This window comes from Oncorhynchus keta, chromosome 22, assembly GCF_023373465.1.
Source record: "Oncorhynchus keta strain PuntledgeMale-10-30-2019 chromosome 22, Oket_V2, whole genome shotgun sequence".
NCBI lineage: Eukaryota > Metazoa > Chordata > Actinopteri > Salmoniformes > Salmonidae > Oncorhynchus > Oncorhynchus keta.
In genome coordinates this window covers 10,545,409-10,557,657 of record NC_068442.1, presented here as the reverse complement: position 1 = coordinate 10,557,657, position 12,249 = coordinate 10,545,409, and the positions used below count along the sequence as shown (strand labels likewise).

Genomic DNA, 12,249 nt, shown 5'->3' with positions numbered 1-12,249 from the left:
AGAGGGAGGTTTTTTAGTCCCAGGGTCCTTGGCTTAGTAATGAGTTTCGAGGGCACTATGGTGTTGAACGCTGAGCTGTAGTCAATGAATAGCATTCTCACGTAGGTGTTCCTTTTGTCCAGGTGGGAAAGGGCAGTGTGGAGTGCAATAGAGATTGCATCATCTGTGAATTTGTTGGGGCGGTATGCAAATTGGAGTGGGTCTAGGGTTTCTGGGATAATGGTGTTGATGTGAGCCATGGTTACAGACGTGATTGCTACGAAACGGTAGTCATTTAGGCAGGTTACCTTAGTATTCTTGGGCACAGGGACCAATGTGTTTTGCTTGAAACATGTTGGTAATACAGACTCAGTCAGGGACAGGTTGAAAATGCCAGTGAAGACACTTGCCAGTTGGTCAGGGCATGCTCGGAGTACACGTCCTGGTAATCCGTCTGGCCCTGCTGCCTTGTGAATGTTGGCTTGTTTAAAGGTCTTGCTCACATCGGCTACGGAGAGCGTGATCACACAGTCGTCCGGAACAGCTGATGCTCTCATGCATGCTTCAGTGTTGCTTGCCTCGAAGCAAGCAGAGAGGTAATTTAGCTCGTCTGGTAGGCTCTTGTCACTGGGCAGCTCGCAGCACTGCTTCTCTTTGAAGTCTGCAATAGTTTGCAAGCCCTGCCACATCCGACGAGTGTCATAGCCGGTGTAGTACGATTTTAATCTTGGTCCTGTATTGACACTTTGCCTGTTTGATGGTTTGTCGGAGGGCATAGCAGGATTTCTTGTAAGCTTCCGGGTTAGAGTGTACTCCAAGCATGCCCTGACCAACTGGCAAGTGTCTTCACTGGCATTTTCAACCTGTCCCTGACTGAGCCTGTATTACCAACATGTTTCAAGCAGACCACCATAGTCCCAGGAGGATATAATTATGATCAGATTTGCCAAATGTAGAGGGCGAGGGAGAGCTTTGTGCGTCTCTTTGTGTGTGGAGTAAATGTGGTCTAGAGTTTTTTTCCCTCTGGTTGTACATTTTAAAATGCTGATAGAAATGAGGTCAAATGGATTTAAGTTTCCCTGCATTAAAGTCCCCGGCTACTAGGAGCGCTGCCTCAGGATGAGCATTTTCCTGTTTTCTTATGGTCTTATACAACTCATTGAGTGTGGTTTTAGTGCCAGCATCGGTTTGTGGTGGTAAATAGACAGCTTTAAAAAATATGGATGAAAACTCTTGGTAAATAGTGTGGTCTACAGCTTTTTATGAGATACTCTACCTCAGGCGAGCAAACCTCAAGACTTCCTTAATATTAGATTTCATGCACCAGCTGTTGTTTACAAATATACACAGACCGTCACCCCTTGTCTTACCGGAGGTGGCTGTTCTATCTGCCGATGCAGCGTAAACCCTGCCAGCTGTATGTTATTCATGTCGTCGTTCAGCCACGTCTCAGTGAATCATAAGTTATTACTGTTTGTAATGTCCCGTTGGTAGGATATTCGTGATCGTAGCTTGTCTATTTTGTTATCCAATGATTGTACGTTAGCTAATAGGACTGATGGTATAGGCAGATTACCCACTCGCCGTCGCATCCTTACAAGGCACCCCGACCAACATCCCCAATATCTCGGTCTCTTTCTCCTGCCAATAACGGGGATGAGGGCCTTGTCGGGTGGCTGGAGTAAATCCTTCGTGTCCGACTCGTTAAAGAAAAAATCTTCGACCAGTACGAGGTGAGTCATCACTGTCCTGATATCTAGCTCTTTTCGGTCATAAGAGATGGTGGAAGAAACATTATGTACAAAATAAGTTACAAATAATGCAAAAGAAATCTAATTCTTATAGTGTACTACATTATACTCTAAAAACGATGAACTTTCTCGGCAGCCATAATATCAGTGGATTCCCATAAATAAATAAAGTAGTTTTTAGTCACTTTTTCCTCTCTCTCACCTGGCCTTCTTGCGGAGCAGCTTCTGAGACTCGGGGTAATGCACTAAAATCTCATTGAGGTCCTTCTTGTCCAGGATGAACAGGTTGGCGAAGCCATGAGCCACTACGTTGGCTGTTCTCCTGTTTCCTCCACCCACTGCAAGCAAGCTTTCAACCCAAAGAGAAAACATTTAAGGAGGGAAAAGTACTTTTTCCTGGATAAATGTGTGCGCTTGCTTCAGCGAAATAAAGAACACACGTCAGACTTGACATCAGGATGCTCACCTGATTTCCCCAAACACTGACCCCGACTTCAGTGTGACAAACACGGTCTTTCCGTCTGGCCCGCCCACCACCTGCACCTCCCCGGCCTTGATGATGTACATCTCCCGTCCAACCTCGCCCTGAAACACAGAGGGGCAGTCAGACAACTGGACAGATCTCCTGTTCTTTACAGTTTGCCTTACACAAAGAACAAGGAGCAGAGTGCATACAGACCGCACAGTAAACACATTGAAAAAGAGACTCGCTAGAGAGGTGGATCTAGCTTTAGCCTTTACCTTTTTGCAGACATAGTCCCCCGGGAGGTAAACGACAGACCTCAGACTCTTTAACATGTCAAAGATCATCTGTCTGTCGCAACCCTGAAAGGGAGAAGAAAGCGTTGATCGAGAAATATAGAGAGATAAAGATCTTTAAATCTTCTGTGGCCTGAGACAGCCTGAAGAGGCCCTAAGACTTACGCACCTGGAAGAGAGAGACTTTACTGACAATGTCATAGTTGACATCCACAGCGATGTCCAGCCTCATCTTGTCTGGGAGCTGGACCAGAAGCTCCTGTTCATCTGCATAGAGACACTAACAGAGTCAACACAACACAAGACAAAGCAATGCAACACAACCCACTGAAAAGTAACATGTCCCTACCCAGCATGCCCTGGGACTGCCAGGTGTAGTTGTACCAGGTTTTGACCCGGTTTTGCACGTCTTTGGGGATACGGTAGGAGGCCATGTATTTGACAGTGTTGTCCATGCATGCTCTGTAGTACGTTTGTCCGGAAGTGGCTGCACCAACCACATCTCTCATCTGCAAGAGACGGTCATTGTCCAATCAGGAGTCGACACCAATCACAACAGCCATTGACAACAGTTTAATCAGCTTATAATAGCACAAATGGTCAAATAAGGATTCAGAGCTAGATAACAAGTAGTAGTTTTATTAAATAGCAAATATCATAACATCTAGATATTTCATCCATAAACACTCTCATATTTTACATAATGCACTCTCAAACACATGTATTGATAATGTGATAACCAACCTGTCCTATCATGATGGAAAAGGCAAACACTCCAACAAAGTAGTTGATGAGCTGAAAGATGATTTCAAAGAGCGTTGTGGGCTCCGGCAGTCCACCAATGGTGATCAGAGTCTTCACAGCAAAGTAGTAGCAGCGGATGTAACTGAGAAAGAAAAATAAAACAGGATTACAGTGACAATTAAACGATGATAGTGTAAAGATATGAGGTTAACGAAGGGGATTCCACACACCTGTTGCCCTTTCCATCATAGACCCACTTCGTGGAGCCCAGACCTTCATACGCAGAGATCCAGTAGAACAGACAGGCGTTACAGTGGAGGCAGTACAGCAGGTAGCTGGTGGTCCGGATCACTCTAATCAAACAAGACAGAAGGAAAGAGACTGGGTTATACGTACTGAGCTGCCCCTCAATTCTCTCAGAAAGACCAGGGCCTGCATTCTAAAAGTATTTCACACTAATAGGAGTGCTTATCTAGTATCAGGTCCCTCCCCCCCTGTCCTTATAATCCTATTCATTGTGATCTGAGCATGGCGATACAGATCAAAACCTCACGTTGACTGTGCTCACCTGTAAACGTAGGCTTTGGTCAGGATGGCCTCAAGACGGTCGTTGAACTCGAAGAAAGACATTACCTGGAGAATTCAGAAAGATGACATATTTTCATCGCAGTGTGAATAACACGATTATATGCGACACGGTCTACCCAGGTGGACCACACAGGTGGCAGGTGAGCCTTGCCTTTAGTAGCCGTGGGAAGCGGAGGAGTGGGTTGATCCCAGTTTTAAAATAGAACAACTCCAGTGGCACAAGACTGATGACATCCATCTGGAACCCAGGGAAAAACAGTCAACACAGATATGCTCAGAAAATAAATGGACACCTCATTACATCGCTTGAAAGCCTCTCATTCAAAGCTGTTCAGTAGTGAATTCTGTAACATTTTCAGCTGAAGATCTACCTTGAACCGGAAAGTTTTCATGTAATTCTTTCGCATGTCCTTTTTGTCAAACTGCAATGTAAACAAAGAAAAACACATGCATCAATGCTTTTGATTTCTGTGTGTTGTATCTGAAAAATCTATTTGAGACATAAACTCTCATCTGGCAACATGGTCTCCATGGAAACTGTCAACATGGTGCCATTTAACAACTGCAGTTATATGTGGCCTTAAGCTGGCTGAATCACCACTATGTCGCCACCGCGGACAAACTGCAGGCGGGGCTGGAAGACCATGATATCCAGGATGTAGATGAGGTCACACAGGTAGTCGGCTAGCAGCCACAGGTAGATGTTACTAGGGGTCTGGTAGGGGAAGGCCCAGCGCATCGGGATCAGCCACACGTTCCAGTTCCACGCCAAGGTGACGAAAAATAGCCACAGCACATAGACCAGATCTAGAGAGAGAGAAGCAGTGTCACCCCCCCAGCAAAGGCTGAAGTCCCCTAAGCACCATCCCCACACCTCAAAAGAAAGAGCAGGTACAGTACCAGTCGAAGGTTTGGACACCTACTCATTGAAGGGTTTTGCTTTATTTTTACAATTTTATACATTGTAGAATAATAGTGAAGACATCAAAACTATGAAATATTACATATGGAATAATGTAGTAACCAAAAAAATGTTAAACAAATCTAAATGTATTTTCTATTTGAGATTCTTCAAAGTAGCCATTCTTTGCCTGGATGACAGCTTTGCACACACTTGGCATTCTCTCAACCAGCTTCATGAGGTAGTCACCTGGAAGGCATTTCAATTAACAGGTGTGCCTTGTTCAAAGATAATTTGTGGAATTTCTTTCGTTCTTAATACATTTGAGCCAATCAGCTGTGTTGTGACAAGGTAGGGGTGGTATACAGAAGATAGCCTTATTTGGTAAAGACCAAGTCCATATTATGGCAAGAACAGCTCAAATAAGCAAAGAAATATGACAGTCCATCATTACTTTAAGACATGAAGGCCAGTCAATCCAGAACATTTCTAGAACTTTTAACATTTCTTCAAGTGCAGTTGCAAAAACCACCAATTGATATGATGAAACTGGCTCTCATTGAGGACCGCCACAGGAAAGGAAGACCCAGAGTTACGTCTGCTGCAGAAGATAACTTCATCAGAGTTACCGGCTTCAGAAATCGCAGCCCAAATAAATGCTTCACAGAGTTCAAGTAACAGACACATCTCAACATCAACTGTTCAAAAGAGACTGCATGAATCAGGCCTCCATGGTCGAATTTCTTCAAAGAAACCACTACTAAAGGACACCAATAAGAAGAAGAGACTTGCTTGGGCCAAGAAACACAGCAATGGACATTAGACCAGTGGAAATCTGTCCTTTGTTCTGAGGAGTCCATATTTGAGATTTTTGGTTCCAACCGCCGTGTCATTGTGAGATGCAGAGTAGGTGAACAGATGATCTCTGCATGTGTGGTTCCCACCGTGAAGCATGGAGGAGGTGTGATGGTTTTGGGGTGCTTTGCTGGTGACACTGTTGGTGATTTATTTAGAATTCAAGGCACACTTAACCAGCATGGCTACCACAGCATTCTGCAGCGATATGCCATCCCATCTGGTTTGCGCTTAGTGGGAATATAATTTGTTTTTCAACACGACAATGACCCAAAACACACCTGCAGGCTGTATAAGGGCTATTTGACCAATAAGGATAGTGATGGAGTGCTGCATCAGATAACCTGGCCTTTACAATCACCCGACCTCAAACCAACTGGGATGGTTTGGGATGAGTTGGACCGCAGAGTGAAGAAAAGGCAACCAACAAGTGCTCAGCATATGCGGGAACTCCTTCAAGACTGTTGGAAAAGCAACTGGTTGAAAGAATGCCAATAGTGTGCAAAGCTGTCATCAAGGCAAAGGGTGGCTACTTTGATTTGTTCAACACTTTTTGGGTTGCTACATGATTCCATATGTGTTATTCCCCAGTTTTGATGTCTTCACTATTATTCTACAATGTAGAAAATAGAAATAAAAATAAAAATCTTGAATGAGTAGGAGTTCTAAAACCTTTGACTGGTACTGAATGACAGGATCAACAATGTAGGTCACTGAAAGATCAACCCATTAACCACTTGGTGGAGCCAAACTAACATTCTGATAAAAGGAAGTCTACATAGGAAATGGCAATAGAGTTGGAGTCGAAAAGGGAGGAGATGAAGAGGGTTGACTACAAGATTATGAGCAGGGAGGAGGAAAGCAGGAAGATGAGAGAGGAGGGTTAAAGGAGTAGAAGAGGGGGTAGTGTATGCTCGGCGGAAGGGGAGCTCACTGGTGAAGGGGTCGATGCTAGAGGGGAAGCGGTACTGAAGCAGGGCTCTGATCCAGCGAGGAGGCGTCACCTTGCAACACAGTCTAGACTGGGGTTGCTGCTCCTCCATCTCCCTCTCAGGGGAGGCTGGTTGTGCTTCCTCCTCCGGCTCCTCTGGAGGTGCAGGAGGAGGTGTTGGAGCTCTCGCAGGGGCTGCAGGTGAGACAGAGAAGAGAGTCACAGGTCAGATATGAAAGGTCAGGTTAAAGGGATACTTGAAGTTAAAAGTAGCATATCGTTAGCTTAGTGTAATTGCTGGAAATCTCCAGGAACAACTAACCAGCTCCTAAGCAGGGAAATATACCTTCTAACTACACCAAAGCTGGGTGGTTGGTCATTTATAGTCTTACAAAGCTATACATGGTAATCTATATTTTATCCCCTTCCTCACTCTGTTCAGTTGACACAGAGATGTATAGAGATCGTAACATTGTATCTGTCTCATTATGGCGTTTGTGAGAGCACGGCCATTGAGATAGACAAAACGTTACGATCTCTATACATCTCTATGCGACAACGGGACAGAATGAGGAAGTGGAGAATCTCGTTCTTTAGGATTATCAGTAAAATTAACGCATTGATAAAATACAGATTACCATGTGTAGCTTTGTAAGGCTTTAAATGACCAACCACCCAGCTTTGGTGTAGTTAGAAGGTATATTTCCCTGCTTTTGAGAGGAGCTGGTTAGTAGTTCCTGGAGACTTCCAGCAATTACACTAAGCTAACGATATGCTACCTTCAACTTCCTTCAAACTGCACCCAGAGACATAAAAATGGTATCCATAAGTTCGTCTGACTCTGGTGAAGTTGAAAAAAAGGAAGTATTTGCAGAAGTATTTCCTGATGCGGCTCACCTGTGTGTGACCGGAGGGCCCGAGCTGTGCTGTGTGTGGCTGTGTGTTAACACTTGGAAATAAAAGCTATTGTAACCCTTCACAACAACTGTCTTTTATTAGCCATGGAGTGAATTACTTTTTCGAAATGCCCATTTGCTTTGGGAGTATTACGGTCTCTTTTGACATTAGCGCCCTTATTGGTAGTATTGTTAAACAGGCTCATTGTTCGTAACCCATGTGTGTTTGCAACTGTATCTGTCTATGTGTTGCGAGTGTTGTGTATGTTGAGCACATGACCAGAGTGTAAACGTGTTACACACAGGCAGTGGGACTGTCATCATCAGAGTCATCTGGGTCTATGAGTTTCTCTTTGGCCCTCTCGGTCCTCTCCTTAAACATCTTGACCAGCTCCTGTAGGCGCTCGTTCACCACGTAGCTGGCCTGGCTAGCGGACGACGCAGGTCGCTCCTTTAGCCTTCAAACACAAAACATCCATGGGTTAATTAACGCACACACACACACACACACACACACACACACACACACACACACACACACACACACACACACACACACACACACACACACACACACGCACACACACACGCACGCGCGCACACGCACACACACACCTGTCCCAAACACTTTGCCTGACATCACACATCACTGTCCTTCTGAAGTAAATATGAACAACCCACAGTCCCACACGGACTCTTCTTATGTTGGTGTGAATAAAAGCACCGATAAACTGAAAAAATGTCTCCCACACACTTCTAAGTGTCGGAATTTCAGTCAATACGACCTTTCTAAAAACATTCACTGATGCTATGAGAAAGGTCATTCTGACCACATTGTCGACGCCCACTGGCCAACACATTTTGTGCAGGAGACACATGTAGCTAGCTAACAGTGGAAATGTGGAGGTATCACTATTCACCCATCGTCTCCACTGAGGATGCTGGACTGGCTAGGCCACGCCCTCACTGCGGTCTCAGTCTCCTCTTCATCATCATCCTCACTCTGAGAGTGCAGGTTCTTTCTGTGGAGGCAGGGAACAACACTGAGGCACAATAGGAAACTACGCACAGAACTGATCCAGAGACAGATGGAGAGGAAAGACCAAGGCTGCTCTCATTTGGACCCTGCCCTGTTATCAGTGTTCCCTGCAGTCTTGGCCTTGCCATGGGCATTACAGTCTACACAGGAAGGGAAATACAGTATGTGGAACATGGTCGAACATGATAACATTATGTTGGTTTAACATGCATGTACCCTGAATGAGGCCCTGAACTACCTCGAGCATCAGCTCTTTTGAGTATACAGTAAACAATTATAAAAACTATACAGAGAGGCACTCAGGTTAGGATGGGGTGAAAGAGTGGCGTGATGCAGTCTGGGGGAATTGTTGATGATTGGACAAACGGTGACTTGTGGATTGATGGATGGATGGATCCTTGACGTGACAATGACTGCATATCTTACATCTTCCTGGGATTCTACTCACTAGGTCAGCCCATGGTTCAATCAACAGGGACAGAGGAGTGTGAGAGTGAGAGTGTGCCGTGAGTGTGTGTGCGTTTTATTGTGGAATAACTCCAATGGTTGGGGAAGAGAGGAGGATGAAGCAAATCTGAGAAACAGAATGAGGTAGAAGAGGGAGAGAATCCTAATCACAAACAATCACCAAAAGCATTCGTATAGTGAGTCACAGGACAGACGACCAGATGCCGCACTGAAGATGCAGTGCAAGATACTCCTCATCTGTTGATTGACTATTAGTACTGACATGACTGACAGCCATAGCAGACAACAGAAACACGGAAGAGAACAAACACATCACAACATGAGACAGAACAGAACAGCGCAACGCAATACAAAGCAGAGCAGCCGAACGAAGAACTGCAAACACAGGTGAACATGCTATTGAGAGACACAGCCAGTAGAAGAAGAGGTAAAGAGACACTACACACGATGTGGATGGGGCTATCCACAAACAAAACAGAGAACACGGCACTTTTGAAATACAGTCAGGGAGACAGGGAGCATCAACTTCATCAACTACATTCAGCCGCGGGCCGTTTTTTCCTTGAGCGGATGGTCGGGGGGACGAAACGTAGTATACAAATTGGACACAAGAGGTCCGAACAGACATAATATTTGACTAAAACATAATTTGCTCAGATTTGCTCAGAAAACTTGGGGGGGCAAATAAAACCACCCGCAGGCCGCCAGTTGGAAAACCCTGGTCTAAGATCGACTATAGTGTATTCATGCTCCGTTCTTACTCTTTATCGGCAACTTTGCTGTTTTGGCCAAAGCAATATAGGAGAGAAAAAGAAAACATACATTTAGAAGATATAATTATAGATTGGGAAATAAATAAATTCAATGGTAGTAGAACTAGTATAGTATTATACATTACTTAGACTGCGGTTATGTGTTTAGCTGCTTTACATTTATACAATACCCTTATTCCAAGTGGAAGCAATATCATTTGGGAGTGTGGGCTCACCTCTGGCGGCTGGCTTTGGACACTCTGGGTACGGTCAGGGTCTTGAGGTTAGGGTCCTGGGGGGTGAGGATTTGGCGAATGTGTCGACGGTGCCCCCCTCCGCCTGAATCCACATCCTCCACGTTGACAGCAGGGTGCACACTGAGCCTGGAGCTCGCTGGGGAAGAAACAGGAACACACTAATTTGACTTAACTATTCTCGAGGGATGTTATGGGGAAGTGGAACACAGCTAGTAATGAGGCGTTTGTACTGTGGTAATCACATGCTAGACACTAAACAGGACACTACAAGTGGCCTATACTCTGACTCTTCCTCTGTTGTTCAAGTGCCACTTGAAGGCTTACCTATCACAAAACAGACATTACCTATCACAAAACAGACCAGACATTACCTATCACAAAACAGACATTACCTATCACAAAACAGAACAGACATTACCTATCACAAAACAGACATTACCTATCACAAAACAGAACAGACATTACCTATCACAAAACAGACATTACCTATCACAAAACAGAACAGACATTACCTATCACAAAACAGACATTACCTATCACAAAACAGACAGCTGAAACTAATCTATAAGAACAAAAACAAAACAAAACACACAAAGAACAAACAGAGTAGACCATTTAAAGCAAGAGCTTCCTGGAACCACAGGATCCAAACAACAACAACAACGAATGCAGTGCTAGTGTCAACAACGGACGACAACACAACATAGCCCAGCAGATCTAAGCACGGCACAGCACTGAACGTGGCAGCATGCCAGAGCGGGAAGTCTGTGGGCTGCCGCTGAATCACCTGAGGACCGAGCGGACGTGGGGTCGTCCTCGATGTGGAAGGCGGGGTTGGAAAGCCCTGACAGCTGCCTGGACAGGCTTATGGGGGGCAGTTGGGGGTAGGAGGGCACGTTGGGCATCTCCAGGGTACTATTGGGGGAGGACGGGGAGGGGGTGCGGGTCGGGGGGCGGTGGTGGAGGGGGACCTGGCGGATCAGGTGGTCCATCTCCAGGTCAAGATTCTGCTGCTGCTTAGGCATCCTGAGGCATAAGGCTGTTCAGGCGGTTCTGCACGTTGGCGTAGGATTGTCCCGCTCGCTGAGGTATGTTGTATATCTGGCTGGGGATATTGGCCAGGGTTTGGGGTAAGTTCGATAACTGCTGGGTTAGGTTGGTGGGTAGACCGGGTAACTCCTGAGTTATTTGAACTTGGAGCTGCTGGGGCAGTTGGGACATCATTTGGGGCAGTTGAGAGATCTGTTGTGGCAGTTGGGAAACACGCTGGGACATTTGGGTGAATGGCCGAGTGTACTGGGAGAGCTCTTGGGCGAGTTCTGGGGGGAGAGAGGGCACTAGCTGGGTGACCTGGGAGGTGAACTGGGTGAGATTGGTGGGGAGCTGTGGCATGGGGGGAAGTTTAGGAGGGGTGATGTTGTGCTCTTTCAGCAGGTTGTTGAAGCTGTCGAGGCACGCAGGCGCGTGGGGAACACGCATGAGACAGCTCTTTACTGCATCACAGCTGGCAGGGACTGGGAGGAGAGCACAATACCGTCAGTCAGGCAGCACTAGACAACACTCATCCTAATTAGGGTCGGCCCTGGGAAAGATCCACATAAGCGGTCACTTAGGGCCTGGCCGCTAGGGGGCCCCCGACCCCCTCCTCAAAAAATATATATAAACAGTCAGGCCCATAATTATTGTCACCCTTAGTTATATTTAAAAAATAAATAATACAAAAACTGGCAACCAGATGTTTGTCTAAAATGTCCTGTTACTGGGTAAACTTGACCTTAACAAGGGCGCCAGGACCAGTGGAAGCGAAATAGCTCCATAACATCAAAGGTTATTTTCTGCATATGCATCTTTCTTTCGGCGCAAAACCCACCACTGGTGTGCGTGGACAAAGAGCTCTACTTTCATGTCAGCTGACCATGGTCAGATGGTTATGAAAATAGAGGTCTTTGACACACACACCAATGGTGGGTTTTGCGTGGAAAGAAATATACATATCAGTACATACACACAATATCTAGGTCTAATACATAGTACAGTGCACATTTCAATTCAAGATATATAAAATGGCTGTGTCTCTTCACAGTCCCCTTTGTGCGGTAAGGTGTTGTTTTATCTGTTTTTTTTAACTACTTTTTTTCAATTGACATTTCTTTGTATAGGCTTATTCATGATTTCACCCGCCTCTCTCTCTCTCGTCCCGACTCCCGACCCCTACTTGTTCATTACTATCGGACAGTTGGAGATCCACTTTGAATATTGAAACGATGTTGCAAATATCAGAGAGACTGACAGCAAGGTTTATACAAATCTCCTCTGTTGAAAACTAATT

The 12,249-nt window shown here is 45.4% G+C and overlaps 1 protein-coding gene across 2 annotated transcripts in view; it reads right to left on the bottom strand.

Moving 5' to 3' along the window:
* Nucleotides 1-12,249, bottom strand: part of LOC118401031 (cyclic nucleotide-gated cation channel beta-1-like) — a 33,860-nt gene that overhangs the window by 3,317 nt on the left and 18,294 nt on the right. Inside the window, exons 17-32 of one of the 2 annotated variants that reach the window (XM_035798177.2) lie at nucleotides 9,900-10,056; nucleotides 9,673-9,690; nucleotides 8,325-8,426; nucleotides 7,708-7,862; nucleotides 6,512-6,703; nucleotides 4,420-4,628; nucleotides 4,193-4,243; nucleotides 3,973-4,059; nucleotides 3,802-3,866; nucleotides 3,464-3,586; nucleotides 3,234-3,375; nucleotides 2,839-2,998; nucleotides 2,659-2,756; nucleotides 2,472-2,555; nucleotides 2,197-2,315; nucleotides 1,933-2,079 (exon numbers count right to left, since the gene is read on the bottom strand). In XM_035798177.2, the coding sequence (XP_035654070.1) occupies nucleotides 1,933-2,079; nucleotides 2,197-2,315; nucleotides 2,472-2,555; nucleotides 2,659-2,756; nucleotides 2,839-2,998; nucleotides 3,234-3,375; nucleotides 3,464-3,586; nucleotides 3,802-3,866; nucleotides 3,973-4,059; nucleotides 4,193-4,243; nucleotides 4,420-4,628; nucleotides 6,512-6,703; nucleotides 7,708-7,862; nucleotides 8,325-8,426; nucleotides 9,673-9,690; nucleotides 9,900-10,056 (1,909 nt within the window). The remainder of the gene's footprint in view (nucleotides 1-1,932; nucleotides 2,080-2,196; nucleotides 2,316-2,471; nucleotides 2,556-2,658; nucleotides 2,757-2,838; nucleotides 2,999-3,233; nucleotides 3,376-3,463; nucleotides 3,587-3,801; nucleotides 3,867-3,972; nucleotides 4,060-4,192; nucleotides 4,244-4,419; nucleotides 4,629-6,511; nucleotides 6,704-7,707; nucleotides 7,863-8,324; nucleotides 8,427-9,672; nucleotides 9,691-9,899; nucleotides 10,057-12,249) is intronic. The other variant, XM_035798178.2, reaches the window with a different exon arrangement.